The following is a 16,048-nucleotide window of genomic DNA, read 5'->3' as shown; positions in this document are numbered from 1 at the left end:
ACAAAAAGGGCATATTAGTAAAGAGCAATTGCATGGATTAGGGTCGACATCGTAACAATTGTGTTATCATGTATGTGTTGATGAGTTGCTGGCAAGTTTTGTTGTAGAGTGAAAGCTAAAACAAAATATTGGGACCCAAAATAATAAAATAAAAAGAAATGTCAATTTTTTAAATAAGATTTTAGTATATAATATTTTATAAAGTTTTGTCAATTTTATATTGAGATAGTTTATGATCATACATTATTTACATAAAAATAATAATAATAAATTAATAGAAAATATAAAACGATGATATAACACAGTTTGTCAAAAGTCAAAAAGTGAGAAAAAAATAATTAAGTAGAGGATAAATTATTGAATAAAATTTATTCGTATCGCGTGTTTAAACGAGGTCAATATATGCATGTCATGTGTTTGAATTTATAATTTATTTTACTTTATTAAATCGCACAATAATAAATATTACATTGATTTAATGTAAACATCTGGTGCGAATAAATTTTTTTCTAAATCACTCTAACAACATGAAATATTATATAAGTAACACTTATTTTAACTATTATAATCATTTCAGGTGATGCCTGTATTATGGTGATGCCTGTATTATGATCAATTTCACAACTTATAGATACGATAAATATTTTATTTTATTTTTCATATCTATTTGGAGATTATATTTTTTTAAAAATATGTTATTTCGTTATCGAGAAAATAATAAAAATAAAAGAGGACAAGATAAAAAGGAAATTAATTGTCGCGGACAGGATATGAGAAAGCGAAATAAGATCTATGTTTCATGTGACTGCACCTGTATTTCGACATCATTATGAACTTAATCCAATTTTACTTGTCATTTTCTCAATTGTCCATCCTAATTCATTTTTTTTAATTTTAATTTTAAGTTAATAGAAATGAAAAATTCATATAAGTGATATTTATTAATTGAGGATAAATTTTAGATTTGTTCTATTTATTATTATTGTCACTATGTTTGAGCTTTTCTTTATGTATTTCGAATCATCTGAATATGAAAAAATTGAAGAAATAAAAATTTATTTAATAGTATTTGAAAGCCATATAAGCTTTCCTCAATTGGACCATTCACTAACGGATCAGGATCCATTCAAGGGTGACACTCCTAACAAGATTTTCTCCATATTCAAGAATGGAACTCGAAACCTCTAATTAAAGGTGAAACACTCTCATCAGTACACTACAATCCACGTTAGTTATTGTTCAAACGTTGCCATGTATAAAATGCCAAGTTCAAATTAAATCTCTCACGTACACGGAAATTCATAAAATTTTAAAAACGTTTTGAATTTTCTTTCAATTTTTAAGTGTTAATATGAAATATGAAAGAGAAATATTAGGATAAGTTTTCTACACGCTCCGTTAAATTTTAACTGTCATAATTTTCTTTTTTTAGAGTTAAATTATAAAAATTTTGATCAAATTTTAAAATATATTTTTTCATTATATTAATGTGTTAAAAATTGTAACTTATAATACTTTTCATATTATTCTTAAATATCTAACTTTTTATAAAAAAAAAAATCAAATTAGGTCGGAGGAAATAGTATTTTAATAATTCACAAAAATATCTATTGACTAGTTAAGTTAAAATGGGTGCCATTTGGCAATGAAAAGACCAACCGTAACATGCAAGTGAAGCGGACAAAGTTTTAATATTCAATTGTAATTTTATTACCCCTACCGATAATTCAGCAACTACGAATCACCATTTTAATTTTTTTTCATGATCTAGCTAAAATTGAAATAATTAATTTTCACGTAGCTTTGTGATTAATCTAAGAAATTAACAACTAATTAACTTAACCTCAACTTTAATTTTGTTCATAATTAAGGTAGAAGAACAAGAAAAAAAATATTAAAAATTAACAATGCATGATCATACGATGCCTTCATCACCATCAACGCCAACTCGAATTCGACGTAGACGAACGCAAGATGTGGTACAACAACTTTTTTTCTTCTTTATCATATTGTAATTCATGATAATTCTCATCTGTTAATAGAAATATATTGTTAATATAAATGATTTCCGAGGAAATTGAATATGATTATTACAGTGAAATGTCCTTTTATGTCAGATATTTCCGGAGCTAAGCAAATTAAATGGAGGTCATTTACTTATAGATGATAAAAACAAATACAAAACAATGTGGATTCGAACGTATTCATCTCTATGGATGCTTATAAGCATTATAATCATACCTTTATTTGGGTCATTTGTATATTTGTGCAATGGTTGTTGTGATCCAAATCATCATGACATCTGAGTTGTTCAATCTACTTAGAAGAACAGATGAAGATAAGTGTCTTCCTGGATTTAGGCAACTAAATTGGTAAGAATTCCTCTGTATTTTACTATGATTTTCGAGTTTCGCCTACTCAATATTGAAAGAGATATATAACTACTAACTGGAGTGTGTATGAATATTTGTGTTGTTCGATTCAGGTACTTTTTCTTCACGGGCATGTTGTTTGTATATGGACGTATACTCAGCCAACAACTTGTGAATACTGCAACTATTGATGAGTTCTCTTATAAGTTAGTAAGCAAGATTGTAAAGTATCAGATGGTGTTTTGCTATTTTCTGTATATTGCAGGTTCGTTTATCTCCTCGAAAAGTTTGATATAATATATTTTGCTTTTGATGCATCACTTGAGTCGAGCATCTTTCAGAAACAGACTCTCTACCAGTGGCGGAGCCAGAAATTGAGTGTCAAAAGGGGGGGGGGGGGAATTGTTTCTAGTGAGATTCGAGCACATGAGCACTGAAATCTGACATCTAAATCCCACTAGGCTACAACATGTTTTTCTTTTGTTAAGGGTGTTCCATAAATCACTTCGTATATCATTTTACTTATATATACGGTATTATTTCCCAATGAAGGGTCTCACAATAGGGTAGCTATGCCCCTGCTCTCTACCTTCACCAGATAAGGGTAAGGTCTGCGTTTACTTTACCCTCCACTGACCCCACTTGTGGGATTACACTGAGTTTATTGTTGTTGTTGTACTTGGGATAACATATTTCCATTGACATCCATTCGTTTTTGCTTTTGTTTCTTTCCATTTTTCGGACCACTCTATCATTTATGACTTTAAGAACTTAGAAATGGAGAACAATTTGGAGAAATGACCTTAAATCTTTGTGTATTGACACCCCTAATCGAATTGTTTGGGATTAAGAAGTGGAAGAAATCGTTTTATATTACCAAATAATGTCCCTATTGTCATAGCTATAGATATAGGGATTTTGAGAATACGCCTTAACTTACCTTTTTGTGTTTCACAAGCTTTTTAAACGGAGATGTTAAATATGTGATGCTTGTTTGTATTTGCAGGACTTGTTTGGTTCATTTTAACGTTAAAGAAGAAGACGTACAAGTATCAGTTTGGTCAGTATGCGTGGACTCACATGGTTCTATTTGTGGTGTTCACTCAATCCTCTTTTACTGTAGCCAACATATTTGAAGGCATTTTTTGGTAATATATAAGTTTCTCAGGAAGTTAATAAATGATTGTATAACAGTTTTTTACTCATGTAAAGTGCATAAACATTTGATTCTTCTGTTGCAGGTTCCTTCTTCCTGCATCACTTATCGCGATGAATGATGTATCAGCTTATTTCTTCGGTTTTTTCTTTGGGAAGACACCTTTGATCAAGCTGTCTCCGAAAAAGACATGGGAAGGCTTCATTGGAGGATCTGTTGCCACCATGATAACTGCTTTCTTGGTCAGTGGCACCTTTTCAGTACTTCCAGTTTTTTTAAATCTTCCTACTGTTTTCTGATCAAACTGATAATATTAGGTCCGTCCTTATTCAGTAATATGGTATCAGAGCCAGGTTCATCCTGTTTAAGCCCCCATGTTATATTGTTCACGCTAATATTAGTGGTCTGGGCGTGTAGGGTGGGGAGGGTGTCTTAGAGTGTGTTAGAGTCCTACATTGGTCGGAAAATGGGCTAGTGATCTCCTTATACAGACTCCCTTCATGAGCTAACTTTTGGTGTTAACGTATTCAATACTTAATGTAGCTTTTTGGCATTGGTTGTATTGGATGCATTAGGTGGTATATCATATATGGCTTGTTATTTGATCTTCTCTCATCTTCTTAGACAGAAAATTATAATGTGAAGTATACTGTAACGAAACGTAAGTTTTGTATAATTGAAATTTTCAGCTTCTATGCAGTTTGCAAATGTCCTTGGTCGTTTCCAATGGTTGACATGTCCAAGAAAGGTGAGATATTTTATCTAAGTTAAAGAAAGATATCGAGTGTGATTGTCGATGATTACTAATCTAACAAAGCAAATACAGGACCTATCGACTGGTTGGCTTCAGTGTGATCCTGGTCCTCTATTCAAACCAGAATACTATTCTATAGCTGGATTGACTCGATGGGTGAGTCTGCATCCGGGATGTTTATTGCTTTTATGCGTAAACTATGATCTTGCTTTTCCAGGATGTATACTAACTAAAGCTGTATGAGAAATTAAAAGTATAGAACTGTTCATTCAGCCTCAAAACTCATCGTATAGATGATCCTAATGGTAACTGGAAAAGAATGAATTGTCTGCAACTGTTTTGACAGTTCTTTCTACTAAGAATATGTGGTTTTTGTTACTTGCTGAGTTTTAAGTTCAATCAAATATTTCGTTTTTATATTATCAACTGTCTCCAACTTGCCTGGGATTGAGGTATAGCTGTATCTAATATGTTAACAAGCTTGTATTGAGTTTTGTAAAAACACAACAACGACAATTACGTCTCAGTCTCTAACAGGTTGGGATCGTGTTATATCATTTAAGCTCAACGCATGTCAACATTAGTTTTGTGAAAACACAATTCTGCTAAATCAAACTGATAGTCCCTCGTCTAGCACTAACAAATGTCGTAAACTTACTCAGAACTCTACATTTTACTTGATATTGCTCTGTTGCTTACAGAACTTACATACTCATTATCATTTAGTGAAATGTTACAGTTCCCTCTGAAGGAGATATCGATACTTCCTGTGCAATGGCATGCTTTATGCCTGGGTTTATTTGCATCCATAATCGCTCCGTTTGGGGGATTTTTTGCTAGTGGTTTCAAGAGAGCCTTTAAGATCAAGGTCTGTATGACTTCTAATGGAAACTGAATGTCATCTTTGATCATTTTAGTTACTCATTTTCTTCATTTTACGTGGAATCGTCCAGGATTTTGGCTATTACATTCCTGGACATGGCGGTTTCACAGATAGGATGGATTGCCAGGTAACACTCAAGAAGCAGATAAAATACTTGATTGTTCTTGTTTTGAGACCAAAATGGTTCTTATTATTATGAAGGTCAACAGTGTAAGATAAGCTAAGGTTGTATTGTAAATGTGCAGATGGTGATGGCCATTTTTGTCTACATTTACTATCAGTCATTTGTTCCTCAAGACTACTCTATTGACATGATTTTAGATCAGGTAATAACTGATTCTGCAGTCAACAGCAGTGTGTTGTCTTGACGTCCGTTCATATTACTTCTTGAACCTCGACTTTTGTTGTAGTTTTTGTTATACTCTACCCTCTCCAGATCCTACTTTTCTGATTACACTCTGATTATGTTATTGTTGTGCATAAGTAAGCTAACTGATTAACTTGTTTGCTGCAGATAGTAAGGAATCTCAGCTTTGAGGATCAGAAAACACTTTACTATAGGCTGGGCCAGATATTTAGGCAGAGGCAGATGAAAAATTATTGAACAATGTTATCAACTTTGCACAAAGTATTTACTTATTGATTTTCTCTTCTTTAACTCATTCTCAGAGAGAGTTTAGCACCAATTTACTATGTTTACTTGCCAAGATCAACCTTAAATAATATAAGGTGCTTCAAATACTGACAAATACAGTGATGACTTGAGAAGGAAGTTAAAATGATTTTATTAACCAAAACAAAGGAATAAATTGCTTAATCTCATAATCTAGGCAAGCATAAAAACACTCAGACTAGGTAACAGAAGATTTGAATTTGAAAATGAATTGGTTAAAGTGTACACAAATAAACAGCTATTGAGTGCCTCTCAAAATAAGTGTAGTTTCAGCTCACCAACTCTAAAAAGGCGACGATTCATCATCCTGGAAATTGAATTTGGAGGTCAAAAAGATGCTCAAGATTTTGCAGATCTCGAGCCAACAATCGTGCAGCAATATAAGTTCTGGAAAATTGATACTGCGGAAATTTTGCTTGAAGCATTTATCACATCAGTTCCCGGAACACCAATGTTGACGGAGTTCTCAGAAGCATCAACATAAGTTGAAGCTTATCAGTGAACATTGAACATTATTGTCTTTTCACCTAGTTATGTACTGAATCTCTGCATTTTCCCTTAGCCATTCAAGTACTTTAGCCCCTTCAAGTACCTCTTGTACCTGGCCAACATTGAGGGACCATCAGATAATATGCACTTTACTTAATATGGAGAACAAACACGAGACTTGCGTAACTGGCACAATTTTTGGTAAAGATAGTTTCCGCACTTCTATTATGATTAAGTCGCTTGAGTTTCTCCGGTATTTAACAGGTTATTGTCAGAATGATTCAATTAAATACCAACCTGCAGCTTAACTCGGTCCTCATCGTACTCCTGTTGATGCTGTTGGAATTCTTGAATTGAGTTCTGAACCTCCTTCACTAGCTCCTCTGTTGAAAACTGCAAAGTCCAGTAAATGAATAATGATCAGAAAAGATAAGCTGCATTATCAGCATGCCGAAGTATTTGAACCTTTCTCATGGCTACCCGTGGTAAAATGAAGATATCATTACTAATGAGCTAATTTACTTTTCAATGCTCACGGTACTTGGTAAAAGTAAAATGATTTTCCTTCCTATTTCTTTCATTGTTTTGACTAGTTCGCACGTAATCAACCACTTAAACAACTACTGTAAGGGGCTGATAGGTGGATCACATAAAGATATAGAAATGTACCTGCAAATTTTCACGTGTAAATATGTCACCAACAGCTAAATTTTGTTTTATGATACTTATTATATTTTCTTTTTGTGTCTCAAGGAACTCATTCACAGCCCTGGGGCTTGATAACGATGCCAGCTGCTGTTCGTTCAGTTTCATATTTGCCTAAACAAAGACAATGATTAAATTAGAGCATGCATAGAAGTCCATAAATGGAGAGACAACTGAGTGGTGAATACTGGTCTGACCTGCAATTGTAAAAGTTGAGCTCCATAGAGTTGTCTTCCTTGCTCTTGGAAGAGAGATTGAGGAATATCAACTTCAACCATCTAGGAAGTAAGAGAAGATACCATTAACTCATTATAGAAAGTTCAAGAAACAATAGCAATACATATACAGAAATAGTCACCAAACTTATGGTATATGTGTGAGTGTGAGTCTGGCATCACAGCATTATAATATGTCAAACAATAACATTCTAATAGTAGTGAGTAGAACAACTGGTACCAATAAACCTAAGTGATTCTCACTAATTGGGGTAGAAAAGTTGCTCGACGAATTTTGTTACATAGGAAGTGGATAACGCGTTCATATGGTCATAGGCCCATGATCACAAATTTAGGGGAAAATCAGCTTGTGATTCACAAGAATGAGCTGATGAGAAGAAATTTGTCAATCAAGCAACGCATGGTCGGTATGGCTTCCACGTTTGTATTTGCTAAATGTGATTGCTGAATATAAAAGGGAAATGTAAAGGAACCTTGTATAGCTGGTCAAGGATGGCATTATCAGTTGCTTGGTCTTTAGCTGCCTGTTCGACTTCAAGACATCTTTGTAGCAACGCTTGTTTGACCTGCAAATTATGCATCAGGAAATTTACCCAACAACTACGTGATTTGGGAAAATAAATTGCTTCCCTGCAACTCCTCTGCACGTATGAGAAAAATAGAAGTCCTCACCTCCTCAATGGAGCTGCATCCTGGGAGAAGCCTTTCAGCCATCGCGTCATTCAACTCGGGCAAATCTCTGTAAAACAGTTCCTTACATGCAACCTGATAAGAAAAACAGAAGGAAGGACTTGAACTGAGAAGCTCAATACATCTAATTGGCAAAAAACTTGAAATGATCTCAGAAAACCGTATGATCAATCAGCCTTAAAGTGATCAAGGAAGTTGGAATTTCGTTTCTTAGAAACACCAATTGAAGTCCTTATTTAGACAAGGGAAAAATGTCCCACAACTAAGATTTAAATTCAAAATTCGATTACTTATCCATTTCAACTGACCAGTAAGATTATGCAGTTCTTCTCTATAGAAACCCCAACCAAATTGTTTGAGGAACACAAGTTCATTTTGGCAGTCACCTACTTCTTTGCAGAGATAGTAAATAAAGCAAGTTTTATTTTCTGGGGCAAGTATTAGTAGCTGCCACTAGGAGTTGTTTAGCATTTCAGAGATATATACATTTTGGAATATATGGAGAGCATCTACTATTTGCATAACATTGGCATGAAATGAGTTTTCATGGAGTAACATTGTCAGAGAGGATTTCGTAAAGCCAACCCTAAACATTGGGCAGCCAGACAGGTTGACTTCTTGATTCTTTATCAGGCAGTGTAGGAACTCACAGTGAATTGAGCATGAACACCACGAAGATCTTCTTGTTTCCATGAGTCTGGAAATACCAAAGGGAATGACTTCGTTTCACCTCGTTTAATACCAATAATTGAGTCACGAAATCCGGGAAGGACATTATCTCCCTCTTCTGTATCAAAATTGAAACCTGAATCATAGATACAGATACAATCAGCTCAAACACTTACGAGAAGCAACTTATGTAATCAAACATTCGAGCAATTGGAGCTTGCAAAACTTCAGTCATATAGTTTACAAAAGCAAATAAAAACCTCTTGGGAGACAGTAATTTCATTACAAATAATCTATCAGAGAAATAACAGACCTTTACTCTCTGCAGCTGGTATGGTTTTAGCGTCTGATCCATCTTGCTCAATCGTAGTTGCTGATATATCAATCACTGCGACATCGCCAACCTGGAATTTTTTTGGATACTTATGATAAGCTACTATGCACAAAACAAAATCCATCTCAATTACTTGTGTTTGTCCGAGGGACTTAAATCTCCAAAGTTTATGTCAAATGCACATAAATTGGACAAAGCAACAGTACCGACATGATCAATACTCTATAAATGGTTAAGGTAGGAAGGAGACAGTAAAGAGTTGTAAAAATTGCATTTGATGTTGTTAACTCTTTAGCAAATTAGACATGATGGTTTTTTTCTCATAAATCATATTTAACATGTTCAGTGTATAATCTAGACACTTATTAGCAAGGAAGCAGAGACAAGTTATATTGCTCGGACTCTTCAAAAATGTCAACCAGTGCGTGTCGGATTCTCCATAGTGTATTTTTAGAGTCTCCAAAGTAGCGTATTTTTAGAGAATCTGACATGAGCGCAGCATAAAAAATGAAGAGCCTGAACAACTTAGGAGAAAAAAGTTACGTTAACTCAATCGCAGACTCTTTAGATGCTTTCAAGAAGCTACCCGACCAGTCTGAGCCTCTGAAGAACTAACAGTTACCTGTAAACCCCTATCAGTAACAATTTTTAATGCACCCAGAGACTTGTGACGCCGTATCAACTCTTTTTCTGAAGCTCTTTGAGCATCCATATCGCTGTCAAGCTCAACAGCCACCTTAATATTCTTGTATGCATCGTCAGGTTTCCACTTGATTTCAGGAGCCACATCAACAACCACATCATACCTATAATCATCATTACTAACAGATCAAGAATTGCCTACTTTTCATGACCATAGACCACAGCAGATATGATATGTCATGTTGACCAGTATCTGAATGTGACATGTCTTCCCAAAGGCCATACACCTGTACTAGTATGCCTCTGTCCCAATTTATGTAGCATCGTTTGACTTGACACAAAGTTTAAAAAAGAAAGGAAGATTTTTGAAATTTGTGATCTAAAACACTGTTTCACTATTTGTGTGGCTATAAATCATTTCATTTAAAGTTAAAACAATTTTAAAGTTAAATTATTTCTGATTATAGTAAGGAGACATTCTCTTTGTGACAGACTATAAAAACAAAAATGCGTCACATAAATTCGGACGGAGAGAGTATTTAACTAGATCAAAATCTTCCCCCCTTTCAATTTTAAAGCTCATTTCATAGGAACAAGAAATCTAGATCATGAAACATTCAAGTTTCGCAGCTGTTGAAAATAAAGTTACCAACTAACTTCATTTTTGAGTGTTTAACAAACCTCAAGCAATTCAGAGACAGATAAGTCTTTTCCATGTCTTCAAATTTGGTCACAATGCGGATGGAGTCTTCATATGCGTTCCGGGTAACCTACAGTTTAACAGCATCCATGCATCAAACTTAGCAAACCAAGAAAGTGGAAAGCTAGTTAGAACAATGTACATTCCCTATTATTACTCATAAGCAAATCAAATATTTGCAAAGATATATATAAACTTCATGCTAGAACTGTCAAAACTGTATTAACAGACACTACTTTGGCCCTGCATTGTATTTATTTTTCCAACATTAGTGAGATACAGAGGTCCTAAAAGCTACAGGTACACAAGCGTTTGACAGGATGTGACTACTGACTAGTAACAAATCCAAACCTCAAATTTGAAACAACAGTTCGAAGAGCTTAAACTATTACAAGATTAATCAATGGTAGAAGTAGTATGACGCACCGAAGACATGGCATGTGGAAGTGTTCTTTTCAGAATAGCTTCAACTACAGCATTTTGAATATTTTGCTTCCCGACAAAGCCAACAAGGATATCTTCTGGAACATTCTTCCCTGGACGAAATCCAGGAACCTGGACATGTAAAACAGATAGTATGACCAAATACTTCAGTTCCTCTCAATAACTGCTGTGGCATTAGAATTTAGATATGGAATAGATGATCAAGAAGAAATTTAGCGAAAAAGGAAGACACTTTGCCAGTATTTAACATGGAAATTTAAGTCATACTCAATAAAATGATATAGATCATAGAAAATCAGAATGATATTCAGTATAAGAAAAAAAAAATTCAACATAAATGTAATAACATTTACGAACAATCATAAGGTCATAGTCTTCTCCTCAAGGCAATAAATTAGCTTAAAATAGAACGTAGCTACCCAAGTCGTTGGCAACGATAATAAATTAGAAAAGGTTCTCGTTTATCACCTTTGAACGTCTCATGAACTCTTTTATGACTTGTTTGTAGCAATCCTCACATACAACAGTTGGAACTTCTACAGTCAATCTGATCTGTAAAAAAGAAAAAAAAATGATGGACATGATAATGAGTTAATGACACTCTTTGTTCGAGGAATTGAAGCAAATAAATGAGAGCCTTCAATCTTTTGAGTATGAAAAAAAAAAACTTTGTGAAGAATCAAATCCATGGGGTTGAAATAGAAAGCAAAAAAAAAAAGATCTAGAAAGAAAACCAAATAGTGTACCCTTGTTAGGCGAATCCAAAATTTGAAGCTTATGAGTTCGAATATAATACTTTTTTAAGTAATTCAATTTCAAAATCAATAATTTATACATATTCAATAAATTTCTTATGACAAATATAGAATTCGAATCAAAGCTACTAAGTTAGACCGAACACATAATCATACTCTAGCTCCAACCATGCTGAGTTGTCACCAAAAAAATCAAATCTTTATAAAAAATTATTTCGACCTCATCACACAGGAGTTGCCTAGTGCAATTTACCTCTCTCACGTAATTTGCGAGGTTAACCCTAAGAAAGAACCAAATAACTTACTCTTGAATTGGGTTCCTGTGTTTCAGTAACATGAAGATCAGCTGGAAGTTTATCTTCAACAGTTTCAACAACACCAGAAGCTGCTGCTGCCGCCGCCGCCACCAATCGAGCTGAAGCCACCAAGGAGGAGGAGAATTGGCGGGAAGATAAATTGGGTTTAAGCAAGAATTTATCATTGAGTTGAAAAAATTGAGCTTTTGTAGAATTTGATGGAAATGAGAGAATTGAAGGATTCAATTGAATGGAAATTGGAGTCGCCATTTTTCTTTTGTTCAGGTTGTAAGAAGAAATGCAGAAGTGATGAAGATAACACTACTACTCCCCTTAGCAATTTTCAACATAGGATAAGGTAAGAATTTATAACATTAGAAATAATAATTACTTACTTAATTCATATTTTTTCTTTGCCCAAAAAAAAGAAAAAATCATTATGAAATTGATAAAATTGGAGAGTTGATTTTATTGTACTTTACAAACTTATTTTTAGTTTTATGAATTTTTTTTATTTTTACATAAAAATAAATTTTTAAATTTTTGATATAAAAGATCTAATATTTGTTATTTTGATAAGAAATTTGATGGCAATAATAAAATGTGATAGTTGAGGATGAACATAATTTCAAGGAAGACATAAAATATTGAATATTGTTAATAATATTTTATTTTTAAAAAAAATAATTATGCCAGAGTTAAAACAACACTATAATATCATGTTAAGCATATTTTTCATCAATTTAACCTAACAAAATAAAACTCTAATAATTTTATTTCAGTCCGAAATATTTTTAGTATAAGTTGTTTCTTGTGATTAGTCTCGATAATTATGATAAAAGAACGTGTCTTGTTTATTTAATAAAGTCAAATTTTTAATCGTAGAAATGAAATGACTCGCTATTTTAAATGAAATTTTAAACCCATTTGAATTTTGAATTCATTACTTACCTTCAAAATCGATATTTCTAAACTCGCTAGATTTAAAATCTAAATCTATTTCACCAAAAATCTAATATTAATATAGTAAACGAATACGACGCCGTTTTAAATGGTCAAAACCAGTACTGAAAAATCTACAAAAACAAACAAGCATCTATGTCCACTAGCTCCAAGATTTTCGCCGTTTTCTCAAATCAGTGAAGGTAAAGAGAAGCTTTTTTCGCCATGGCTAAAGTGGCTTCTAGCTCTATTGGATTACACAGACCAAAGCCCTTCCATTTTCGACCTTATCAAACTTTGCACTCTGTGAAACCTTTCAATTATCAGCTGAACAATCTTCAAAAGTATCAAAGAATATATTGTCAAACAGAGCCCAAAACAGGGGATTGCTGTCAACCAAGCTCTGACCCGTATGAATCTGCAGTAAAGGTTTAGTCTTTTCACTTTTTTTGTTGTTTTCGTTGATACCCATTAAGGTTTATTTGGGTGGGTTAGCAGTGGAGTAAAAAATGTGCAGTTTTGTGAACTTTTGAATAGGGTATTTTTGTTTGTGTGTGATTGAAGATGGAGGAAATTGAGCAGCCTCTTTACTTAAAGGACCTTTTGGGTCAAATTCCCATGTTATTAATAACACTCTTGTTAATTAATTGACTTAGTTATAAAGAAGATAGAGAGTGATGTGGTTTAATGGTCAATTGAGGGATGAGAACCATGAGGTCTTAAGGCTCAAATCTTGTTAAGTGATCTCTTTCCATCCGTTCTAAGCTTTAGCTTTAGTGGACAAAGATACCGAATAATGCTAGTGAGAGCTAGTAGATACCCCACAGGAATAAGTTGAGGTACACCTAAGTTGGCTCAAACATTACAGTTTGTGAGAGGTATCAAGTATCCTATAGAATTAGTTGAGATGTGTGCAAGTTTGTGGTGGACTCCATTATTATGAAAATATTCGAAGTTATTTACAATTAGGCAACAACATACCCAGTGTAGTTCCACAGATTGCATATGGGAAGGGCGGTGTAAACCACCTTGTCTCTACCTTATGAAGGTATTAAAGTTGTTTTGGATAAACCCTCGACTTAAGTAAAACATAACCGTAACAAAAAAAAAACATGTAATAATACAATCAAAGAATAAAATAGTGAAAGAGTAATAATAATAATATCGATCAGAGTAACTGGACAATCGCTCAACTATTTACTAACCATTTACCATAATCCTCGACCTCCAAATCCCCTCCTATCTAGGGTTATGTCCTTTGGTAAGTCACTCTCCCCAAATAAAATAAAATGGGAAGTTGTTAATACTTAATGAAAAGGAAATATATAGTGTTAATAATTACCAACCTTGCCTATATGTGAAAAGCTCTGGTGTTATATTTCCCTGTATAATTTGTTGCACAGGAAAAGAATAACAAAGAAGTTAAATCCGTTCAAATCAACTTATCAATGTTTGTGATTTTGCTGGTGAGGTGATGCATTTACAAAGAAAGTATAGCTAGTGGTGCAATCTAACTTTCAAGTTGATATAGATACATAATTTTGATAACATTGCTGCTTTCTCAATGCACACTGACCCATTCTGATAATGTCACCTTGGATATTATTCATATCTGGTGTAATATTTTGATTAGAATCTGATGGTTCAGCTAAATGTGTATCGTACAGGAGAAGTCCTCAATAGATCCAGGTGCTGGCGCTGAGAGTAGTAAAGCTGAAGTCTCTCCTCCCTCTACTGGCCCTGAATATCCAACCAGAGACTTCAATCGGCGAGTAGCACTAGTGTCAGTCATTGCAGCACTAGGACTTTTCTCTTCACAGAGACTAGATTTAGGTGTTTCTTTGAAGGATATCACGGCTGCAGCACTGCCATATGAAGAGGTTAGTGTACAAGCTTGTCCATCATTTCTTATGATTATTTGTTTTTTTTTTGCGTTCATTTGTTATCTCCTTTGCTTCAATCTACTTTTAGTTGACACAACACAAGGCTTTGTTTAAATTCTTTTCAAAATATGATAACACAACCTACCCTAAGCAAATCTAAGCTCACCTGTAGTTTTTTCACTCCCCTCTAAATCACAGATATGTACTTCCACTATTGAGTCGTTTCAACTGTAGTTTCTTTCTTATGTTTCCTTTTTGATCTCTTCCCTTGCAGGCTCTTTCCAATGGAAAGCCTACTGTTGTGGAATTCTATGCCGATTGGTGTGAAGTTTGTCGAGAATTAGCTTCAGATGTCTATAAAGTTGAACAGCAGTACAAGTAAATCTCTTTTTTGTTATTGACTCCTGATAACCAACTCTTGTTCCAATCAATATAATAGAGTTGTCTTTTAGGTTTCCTTTTCAGCGAAAAATTTCCATTTTTTCACTAGTATGTGCATGTTTGAGTCTTTGCTTGTTCTTTGAAGCATGTGTTAGAGTTAGCAATATGCATAGCATAAGTCCATGAACAATTTAAGTTAAGAAGGTTCATGCTCTTGTCTATCGGGGACAGTCTGTTTATATCTCACCCTCCCTAACCCCTCTTGTGAGATCACACTGGTTATTGCCGTTGTTGTTGTTAAGGTTCATATTGTTAATGCAGGGACCGCGTGAATTTTGTTATGTTGAATGTGGATAACACGAAGTGGGAACAAGAGCTCGATGAGTTTGGAGTCGAGGGCATTCCCCATTTTGCATTCCTGGATAAAGACGGAAATGAGGAAGGTAATGTTGTTGGCCGCCTTCCAAAACAGTATTTGCTTGAGAATGTAGACGCCCTTGCAAAAGGAAAAGAATCAATACCTTATTCTCGCGCTGTGGGACAATATACAAGTGCTGAATCGCGTAAGGTCCATCAAATTTCTGATCCAAGAAGTCATGGTTAGAGCTCATTACGCACCCAGATATATTTACCCAAACAAACTATCATCAATTCTTGTTAAGACTTGCATTTGAATTGAGTAAGAAGTGACTAATACCACTTGCTAGTCTGTAAATTTGGCAGTATTTTCACACACTTGGTTGTATATATGAATATGCAGACTACCATAATGTATTGCACAAGTGACCCTTTTTTTTATAGCTAATTCCACTGGTTAGTTTACTGAGTGTTCTAATAGTCGTTGTTACCAATATAGAGACTGCTCTCCACAATGATGTTCGTGTTCCTCGCGCTTAGTGGTCAAGTTGAGTGAAGATCTTGCTTCGAAGTCTGAATATAGTATTAGAACATATATCTGTGAAGATAACAATCAGCTAGCAATTATTCTCCCATCTACACAGACGAAAAAAGAAAGATAAAAGCACCAATATCATCCACACAGCC

At 34.2% G+C, this 16,048-nt stretch overlaps 3 protein-coding genes across 3 annotated transcripts; 2 read left to right on the top strand and 1 right to left on the bottom strand.

Annotated features, from left to right (window-relative positions):
* The first annotated feature begins 1,740 nt into the window (after nt 1-1,740).
* Nucleotides 1,741-8,744, top strand: LOC101264650 (phosphatidate cytidylyltransferase 1). Its single transcript, XM_010326000.4, is given in 12 exon segments — nt 1,741-1,979; nt 2,118-2,240; nt 2,242-2,372; nt 2,486-2,637; nt 3,379-3,520; nt 3,614-3,770; nt 4,229-4,276; nt 4,355-4,438; nt 5,022-5,150; nt 5,236-5,292; nt 5,411-5,491; nt 5,680-8,744. Coding segments are annotated over 12 exon segments (1,266 nt in total). The 5' UTR covers nt 1,741-1,907; the 3' UTR covers nt 5,770-8,744.
* Nucleotides 5,923-12,217, bottom strand: TIG (trigger factor-like protein TIG, Chloroplastic). The gene is made up of 13 exons (NM_001365957.1): nt 11,808-12,217; nt 11,216-11,299; nt 10,730-10,858; nt 10,285-10,373; nt 9,584-9,767; nt 8,941-9,031; nt 8,609-8,763; nt 7,941-8,033; nt 7,742-7,834; nt 7,230-7,310; nt 6,997-7,146; nt 6,625-6,720; nt 5,923-6,439 (listed from the first exon to the last, which is right to left on the bottom strand). Exons 1-13 carry the CDS (start codon nt 12,066-12,068, stop codon nt 6,362-6,364), a joined length of 1,584 nt encoding a protein of 527 aa, NP_001352886.1. The 5' UTR covers nt 12,069-12,217; the 3' UTR covers nt 5,923-6,361.
* Nucleotides 12,218-12,812: 595 nt separating this feature from the next.
* LOC101265149 (thioredoxin-like protein HCF164, chloroplastic) lies at nt 12,813-15,826 on the top strand. Its single transcript, XM_004244041.5, has 4 exons — nt 12,813-13,169; nt 14,408-14,620; nt 14,898-15,001; nt 15,326-15,826. Exons 1-4 carry the CDS (start codon nt 12,966-12,968, stop codon nt 15,606-15,608), a joined length of 804 nt encoding a protein of 267 aa, XP_004244089.1. The 5' UTR covers nt 12,813-12,965; the 3' UTR covers nt 15,609-15,826.
* The last annotated feature ends 222 nt before the right edge of the window (nt 15,827-16,048 follow it).

This window comes from Solanum lycopersicum, chromosome 7 (genome assembly GCF_036512215.1).
Source record: "Solanum lycopersicum chromosome 7, SLM_r2.1".
Classification (NCBI taxonomy): Eukaryota; Viridiplantae; Streptophyta; class Magnoliopsida; order Solanales; family Solanaceae; genus Solanum; species Solanum lycopersicum.
The sequence above is the reverse complement of the archived record's forward strand: the minus strand, read 5'-3'. Positions and strand labels throughout refer to the sequence as shown.